At 39.5% G+C, this 8,646-nt stretch overlaps 1 protein-coding gene across 1 annotated transcript; it reads right to left on the bottom strand.

The window, feature by feature from the left end:
• Positions 1–927: 927 nt before the first annotated feature.
• Positions 928–1,779, bottom strand: LOC145046042 (uncharacterized). Its single transcript, XM_078994314.1, has one exon. It carries the CDS (start codon positions 1,777–1,779, stop codon positions 928–930), a length of 852 nt encoding a protein of 283 aa, XP_078850440.1.
• Between the last annotated feature and the right edge of the window lie 6,867 nt (positions 1,780–8,646).

An 8,646-nucleotide genomic window follows, 5' to 3' on the forward strand; every position in this document is an offset into this window, starting at 1 on the left:
CACAGTACACTACAAAGTCTTCTGTCCCTACGGGTAGGGACAAGATCGGTGCATTGCACAAGGCTTGTTTGAGCGTTTGGAATGTGGTTTCTTGCTTCTCTCCCCAGTTATAGGTTACACCCTTTTGCGTTAGGGTGGTAAGAGGCTTAGCTATTCGGGACAAATTTTGGATGAACCTGTGATAGTAGCCAGCAAGACCTAAGAATTGTCGGATTTCCGTAGGTGTTGTGGGTGCTGGCTAGTTTTCAATTGCTTTGATTTTGGAAAGGTCCACATGTATTCCTTCTGAACTGACCAAGTGACCTTGGAATTCAACCTTCCTAATCTTAAACTCGCACTTTGAAAACTCTGCATAAAGTTTTTCGGTCCTAAGGGTTTGTAATAGTTGACGAAGATGTTGGTCATGTTCTTTTTTGCTTCTTGAATAGATAAGGATGTCATCGATGAAGACTATGAAGAATTTGTCCAGGAATGGACGACGAACTCTATTCATTAGATCCATGAACACATCAGGTGCATTCGTTAATCCGAATGGCATCACTATAAACTCATAATGACCATAACGAGTTCTAAACGCAGTCTTGGGAACGTCTTCCTCCAAAATCCGTAATTGGTGATACCTGGATCTTAAGTCTATTTTCTAGAAGTAGTTCGCACCATGAAGTTCGTCGAACAGATCGTCAATGCGAGGCAGAGGGTATCGGTTCTTGATGGTAAGTTTATTCAGCTCGCGGTAATCTATGCACATGCGGAATGATCCATCCTTATTCTTTACGAACAACACGGTGCTCCTCCAGGTGAGAAGCTTGACCTTATAAAACCTTTGTTAAGGAGTTCGTTAAGCTGACTGGAAAATTCTTGCATTTCAGAAGGCGCAAGACGATAAGGGGATTTGGCTACGGGGGTAGCTCTAGGGATTAAGTCGACTCAGAATTCAACTTGTCGTTTGGGAGGTACTCCTGGAAGATCATCGAGAAAAATATCAGGATAGTTGTAGACCTTTGGAATGCTTGTGATATCTTTCACTTCTTGCTTTTTGTCTACCAGGTGAGCTAAGAAAGCACAGTACTCCTTGCGAAGGTATTTATGTGCTTTAATGCAAGAAATGATCTGAAGGTTCGTTTCGGTTTTGTCACCATAGACAATAAGAGTTTCGTTAGTTGGTAAGTTCAAACGAATAGCTCTTTCATAACATAGGATGTCGGCATGGTTGGGGCATAACCAATCCATACCTATTATGATGTCAAAACTTTTAATAGAGAACGGCATAAGGTCTATTTGAGAAGACAAGTCATTTAAGGTAAGGATACATCCTATGTATATATCGTTGGTGGATTCAGATTTCCCGTTAGCCATTTCTACTGTGAAAGTTTCATTTAGTGGTTGGGAGTTTTGATTTAGTATATGTTTAAAATTATTGCTCACAAAGCTCCTCTCAGCACCACAGTCAAATAGAATCCATGCATAAGTATTGTTGAGAAGGAACGTACCCGTGACCACTGCAGGGTTTGTCACTGCTTCTTCATGACCCAGGGCTAGTATTCTCCCAACTCCACCGGCATTTCCAGCCTTTGGACAATCTTTCTTGAAATCCCCCACATCTCCGCATTGGTAGCATGCTCGGCCTACTCCAGCGGTAGGTACTTGGTTAAGTGGTTGGGGTGGCATTCTACAGAATCGGGGAAGTATGCCCTTTCCTGTTGCAGTTTTGGCACTACATTTCTTGGCAAGTTCCATTGTGGTGAAAATTGCACTTGTTGCATTTAGGTAGGGTACCATCATAAGGCTTAGTTGGTGCAAGATTATTAGGGACAGCAGCAGGTACAATAGCGGTTATGGTAGCAGGTACAGTAGTAGCATGGACTGCCACTACTTGTTGCTTCTTTGCAGGTTCCAGAGGAGATTTTCCCTTCCTCTTGTTTCAACCCTTCTTCTTGCTATTGTTGTTGTTCTCCTTGGGTTGTTCAGGAGTAGAAACCACAGAGTTTTGACGGGATCCGTGGTCGATAAGAGATTGTGCCAGTTTTTTGGCACTATCAAAAGTAATAGGCGTTGAGGCTAAAACACTTGACTGAATTTGGGGCGACATACCGCAAATATATCTCTCAACCTTTTTGCTCTCTATAGGAACCATATCCAGACAAAGAATTGCCAGATCATAGAACCTACTGGTGTAGGTTGATATGTCATAACCAACCATTGTGAGAGCCCATAGTTCTTGCTCCAGTTTCTGTATCTCCCCTCGCGAACAGTATTCCCGCATTAACATGGCTTTTAGGCTTTCCCAGCTGATGGAGTTAGCCACTATCAGATTAAGTGACTTAATGTGGCCACTCCAACACGTTAGAGCCCTATCAAAAAAAGTACAGGCATCAAATTTAACTTTGCTACCCTCAGGACAGGAGCAAATTTCAAAGATTGCTTCCGTCTTTTCTATCCACTGCCTTAGTGCCATAACTCCCCCGGTCCCATTAAAGGTCCTCGGTTTGGCATTAGAAAAATCCTTATAAGTGCATTCTCGCGAATGCCCATGACTTTCACCATGGTTAGAAGTATGTGCACCGACTCCCAACCCACTAACCTTAGGAGTATGGATATGAGACAAGACAGCTGCTACAGCCGCCGTGACCGCCGCTTGAAACATAGCGGGGTCGAATTGAGGAGGTGGGGGGTGGCGTCGGTGCTTCATTGGTGTTGATACGTCTTGGATTTCTACGAGGAGGCATCTCTTGCTATAAAAGTCAATAGATAAAAAGATAGTGAGATATCAAGAATGAATATGAATTTGATATCTCTGAACTATCACTTAATTCAACATGAATTTCACAAATAATTGGAAATATAAATCCACTCCAAGTACAACTTGCAACAAGATAATATGAAATTGAATGGTTATTTTTCAAAAGTATGAATGTACATGTCGACTGTATTGGTATATTAAGTATATAAGGTCAAGAAAACTTGACCTTAAAGTAGGATTATAATATACCCCAACACTGAGAGAGTGTCGACATCAAACCGACCTACCAAAAATAACATTTCTACGGTCGTAGTGAAAGCATGAGAAATAACACTGGAACATTTCTATGATCCAAAACTTTGGAATAGGATGTTTATGAGAATTGTAATAACTCTTGTTGAAGTAAAGTGCTTGTTATTTTATTGATACTAGATTTGTACATAACATGGAAACTAGTATACATATTCGATATAGAAAGTAGAAAGTAGAAGTAGTGCGAACACTACTTGCGATGGTTGCTACGACGGTTGTTGGGTTCCACTTTGTCTTGTGCTTTCCAACGCCTTTCTTAGGCAGCTTGATGCTCCCTCAGTTCCATTATCTATGACTCAGCAGCATTAAGTTGCCTTTGAAGGGCTTCAGTATGGTGATGGGTGTCATCCTGCATCTCATCAAGACGACGGATATCTGTAGTGTTAGCCTGCGCAACCGCATTCACTTCTAGGATCCGATTGATCGACATCCTTGACTGATCAGCTTGTCGAGCTATTCGGTTTACTATAACTGGAAGAGCCCTATCGGCTGTTCCTCCTCTCGAGACGTTGGCTATTTTGTCGACTCCAATGGTTGATGTATTGGCCCCACTCGGGTATGGTTTCTGCCTCATCTTGTCTTAGGGGACGCTCCCCAGGGTTACAAATGTGTGGCTCTGTATCCGTACCACTTGTGTCGTGGTCCTCTTAGGGTTCTTCATCTGAGTCTGAGATCCAGCCTGCAAAGTGTGGATTGTAGGGGTCTCCTGGTATATTGTGTTTAGCCATAGGTTATGTATTAGGAGTAAGGTTAGTAAAATACTCTTCATAGTATTTTAATCTTTGTATTCTGTTCTATAGTTCTTCTGAATATGTAGGGTAAGTTTTAGACATGTCACAACACCACTATCACTCCCAAACACATGTTTGTCATATCTCAAATCAATATAGTTTATCAGGCTATATTAATTCCAGATATGACTACATAACTGCCTAGGTTTAACTATAGTGTCCAACATCCAAATACTTTTAAGTTCTTATGATTGTGATGTTGTACTTCTAAGTATGTGTGGGCTCTTATGACTGTGATATTGTACTTGTAGGTATGATTGTTAGTATACTTCTTATAAAAATACTTAAATCTTTAAAAAGTATACTTGTAGTCAGAGCTCCTTGCCCCAATGTATTTATAGTTTGTATATCTTTTATGGATTGATATACTGAGTTAACTATAAACAATGCTCTGATAACAATTTGTCACACCCCCAAACCAGACGGCGGCAATGTCTAAGGGTGGAGGACTTCAATTATATTATCACAACACATGCATCATAGTAATCAAAGTACAAACAACCATTGTATTTAAAAAGTATAAGTATTTACATGTGTTCAATCATTGTATATTGAACCAAAATATAGTTATACAAAAGAAGATATGACTCAACATAGCTCCATCTTCTCAAAAAGCTCGGGGAGTTCCTGTGTATTATTTCCCTGAGAATACAAGTAATTTGAAAAGAGAATATCAACATAAAGTTGAGTGAGTGCATAAGTGTTTATATTTAAAGGATGTTTTTGTATCTTGTATATGTAATTTGTTCCAGAAAATCCTATATTTTCTATTGTATATGAAAAGTAGTTTTATTCCCATAAAACCCTTCTCTTTGTATCAATGTTTTGTATTTGTATTCCATTATGAAAACTTGTAACTGAAAGTGTGCCTGGCTCCGCCAGCTGTTATTGAAAACTGTATTGAACCAATGTATTTTGTATTCTGTAAACTGTAACTTTGAAGGTGTACTTTCGTTTAGTTGTTTATACACTAACGTATTGTTAATATCTTTTTAATGAGTTATTATAACCATACTATTATGGATGGACTAAAACAAACGATCTGTGGACGTTTAAACTGTTGATAACAATTGCCACTCATCGGCGTGTATGCCTGACTATAGCTAGCAGCCTAAGTGCGGGGTTGTCAATCCTGATATAGATCTACACAAAACTTGTTTCGATCCCCAGTTGAAGATTCTGGTTATAATGTCAGGGCTTTAACTTGATTGTCTAAAGTGAATTAAACAACCAAAATTGAATGTCTCATAAAAATCATATAAACGTTACATGTATAGTAGTTATGAAAACCCAATCATTCTGAAATAAATGATTGACAGTATGTTTTTGATTTAGTATTCTGAACACGTATGTTCATGAATCCAAACCCAATCATTCTGAAATAAGTGATTGACAGTATGTTCTTGATTTTAGTATTTCAAACATATATTCGATAAGTGTAAACCTTGATTTGTTCTGTATCAACACCCTAGTTTCTTGTAAGACTGAGTATTCTTGTATCGTGAATTATTGTTCTATGTATAAATTATACCTATTATAATTTATATGTACTTTCTGAATGTGTATATAACCATGTTTGCATGAAATCCCTTGCTCAACCTGTTACAAAGGTGATTAAACTGATGGAATAACTATTATATTTATATACATATACAATTTTATATATAAGTAAAATTTAAACGACACTCGTACAAATAACCGGTACTATAAGCCCACATCCAAACAAGGAAAAGGGCCCGGAATGAGTTATCAGTCCTAAGCCTTTTAAATCTTAGTTATATATGTGTATATATATATATATATATATATATATATATATATATATATATATATATATATATATATATATATATATATATATTTGGGGAAAAATATAAGATGATAAAGACTTTATATGTTGAGTATTTTTAATGATTTAATGTTGTTTTATCATGATTTGAAATCATGATTTTATAACACAAAGTTCTTGTGTTATGCTTGTATCCCCCCCCCCCCCCCCCTTAAAACAATAGAAATTATGAAAATATGGGGGTATGTACTCACTTGATAGATGGTGAATCGGACACAGTTTCGTTTCACGAAAAGGAGTTTATTTGTCGAGAAACTGGCTCAAATTAGGTAGAGTTTCGACAGGAGAGAGGTTACTCCTCGGGAATCTCGAGGCTTCGAGGCTTGCTTAGGGTCCGAGACTTGATATCGGGGCTTTAGGGGTTGTATGAGAGCTTATGGAAGTGAAAAGGGTGAATGTGTGTGAAATTCGGTGTGAAAAATGGGGTTTCTTCGGAAGCCCTCGCATGGCTTTTATAGGCCGAGGCCTCGGTCCGAAGTAGCTTAGTCAGTAGCCCCCGTGTTGGACAGGAGAGTGGTACACAAGGCAAGGCTTCGGACATGGCAGCTTCTTAGTGGACCGGACTTCGGTCCAATAGGAGACTGACACGAATGCGAAGGTGTTCACTTCTTAGTGGACCTCGGCTGTGGTCCAATCAGCTGGTGACATGCGAGACTTCGGTCCAACCAATGATGCCACGTGGAGGCCTGCATGTGAGGGTGACGTGTCACATGCGAAATTACCTGGTTTTCCTATTTTTCTTTATTTTTTTGCCAAAACTTGCGAAAATCATAACTTTCGCATACGAGCTCCATTTTTGGTGTTCTTTATATGCACGTGTAGGTAAAATCATACTCTACAAGTTTCGTTTAGACTTCGTCGGCTAATTTTGAATTATTTTTAATATTCTTATTTTAAACAGACCGGGATGGGAATCAGTTAAAAATTCATAACTTCTTCATCCGACGTCTGTTTTTGTCTGTCTCTTTACCGTTGTACTACTATCGACAACACCTTCAATTCTCGTTTAGGTTGTGTCGGCTAAAAATCGCTCGATCTTTATTTTGAGTTGTTAGTTGTACACTGCTATACTGGAACTTAGAAAAATCATATCTTCCTCATACAAAGTCAGATTTTTCCTGTTCTTTTTATGAAAGTTCTCGGTTTAACATAAACTATGACTTTCATTTAGATTGTTAAGGCTAAAAAGCCTTTTATTGAAAATTCAGTTTTTACACTGAACAGTGTTTTGTCGGTTTTGTCGTGGATTTTCGATTGGTCATAACTTCTTCGTTATCACTCGCACCTTGAGAGGTCCATAGAGTCCGCGAAACCAAGCTTTATGCTGTTATATGAAAGTATTGAGCCTAGGACTCCATTGTAAGGGTTATTTCATCAAATAGAGCTAGATGTGTGATGCATGGACATAAAGATTGGACCTTTACGTGACTTTTGGGTGTTAGAAGGTAAAATCTATAAGTTAGAGAAACGGATCTGACCTCAGAAGGTTGAATGAGTATTGCCATGGAGGAAACTCGTCGAGTCCATGAGGATACTCGACAAGTCGGATCGGGTTGCCCTGCGATTCGTGACCAGTGGTAACCCGTTTATTTGACAGGCTAACTCGACGAGTCGAGTGAGGCCTTAAGAGAGTCTGAGGACACGCATGGACTCGCCGAGTCACCTAAGTGCACTCGACAAGTCTGGTCAATATGGGACCGTTGACCGGAGTTGACTTTAGTTGACCTTGGGGTTTGGTCAAACTGATTAAGAGTGGTTGGGGAGGGGTAGAATGTTTTTTCTACCCATTATCTTGAGATGAGGATGTAAGAGAGTATTGATTAGAATTATTATCATTGTGTTAGGCGGAGGCTAGATCGAGGATATTGAGCACGAGAGTTTACTAGACATCTTGCAAGGTGAGTCTTCTCATTATACATTACCTAGAGTGGTATCTATGTGCAGACCGGAGGGTCTTATGTGTTATGTGCTTGCTTGAGATTATGTGCATTGTGATTTATGTATGATATGTGATATTAGACCGGGCCAAAGGGTCCAACGACTTACGAGGCCAGAGGGTCCTCAACCAGACCGGACCGGAGGGTCCAACAATTTAGACTAGACCAGAGGGTCCAACGAGCTAGACTGGACCGGAGGGTCCAACGAGCTACAGGGCTGGAGGGTCCCGCTGAGACACATTGACCGGAGGGTCTTACTGTAACGCCCTTAGATCCGGGCTAGTCAATTTATAGGCAATAGGGGTCGAAAACAACTTTTCGACAAAAGATTATTTAGAATAAATAATCTTAACCAAGTTGTGGAATATGTCTCAAGGTTTCCGTACATATAAAGAACGCCGAAATCCGAGTTATAACGAAGAAGTTATGGCCCGTCGAAGTTTTACGGCAAAACCAACACGGCACCGGGAAGCGTAAATAGTGAATTTACGATAGAGCGAGATTTAGCCTTAGAAATCTAAACGAAAGTTTTAGAATATATTAAACTAAGAGCGTCGATAAAAACAACGCCCAAATTTGACTTCGTATGAAGAATTTATGATTTTTCGAAGTTTCGAATTAGCAGTGTACAGCCCGAAATTCGAATATTAGATCGAGCGGTTTTTAGCCAACACGAATTGAACGAGAATCGAAGATCTCGTTAAGAGTAGCATAACGAGAAAATATTGGCGAAAACGGATGTCGGATGAATTCTGTCCCGGCCTGTTAATAATATAAAATTTAAAATCGAGCCAAAATTAGCCAATGGAGTCTAAACGAAAGTTGTAGACTACATTCCCGCCTTCGCGTGGATATAAAGAACGTCGAAAATGGAGCTCGTAGGCGAAAGTTACGAATTTTTAAAGTTTGTAGTGAAATTTTCAAAGTCTGATGCAAAACTGATGACGTGGCATGATCTAGGCCGTTCCTTGTTGCCAACGACTTGCTTCGGATGGATGGCAGCTGGCTCACTACGCA

This window comes from Lactuca saligna, chromosome 5 (assembly GCF_052625555.1).
Source record: "Lactuca saligna cultivar CGN05327 chromosome 5, ASM5262555v1, whole genome shotgun sequence".
NCBI lineage: Eukaryota > Viridiplantae > Streptophyta > Magnoliopsida > Asterales > Asteraceae > Lactuca > Lactuca saligna.

What these genes read in the sequence shown, in the direction of transcription:
- LOC145046042 (XM_078994314.1), bottom strand. Translation starts at nt 1,779, where the DNA reads ATGGTACCCTACCTAAATGCAACAAGTGCAATTTTCACCACAATGGAA.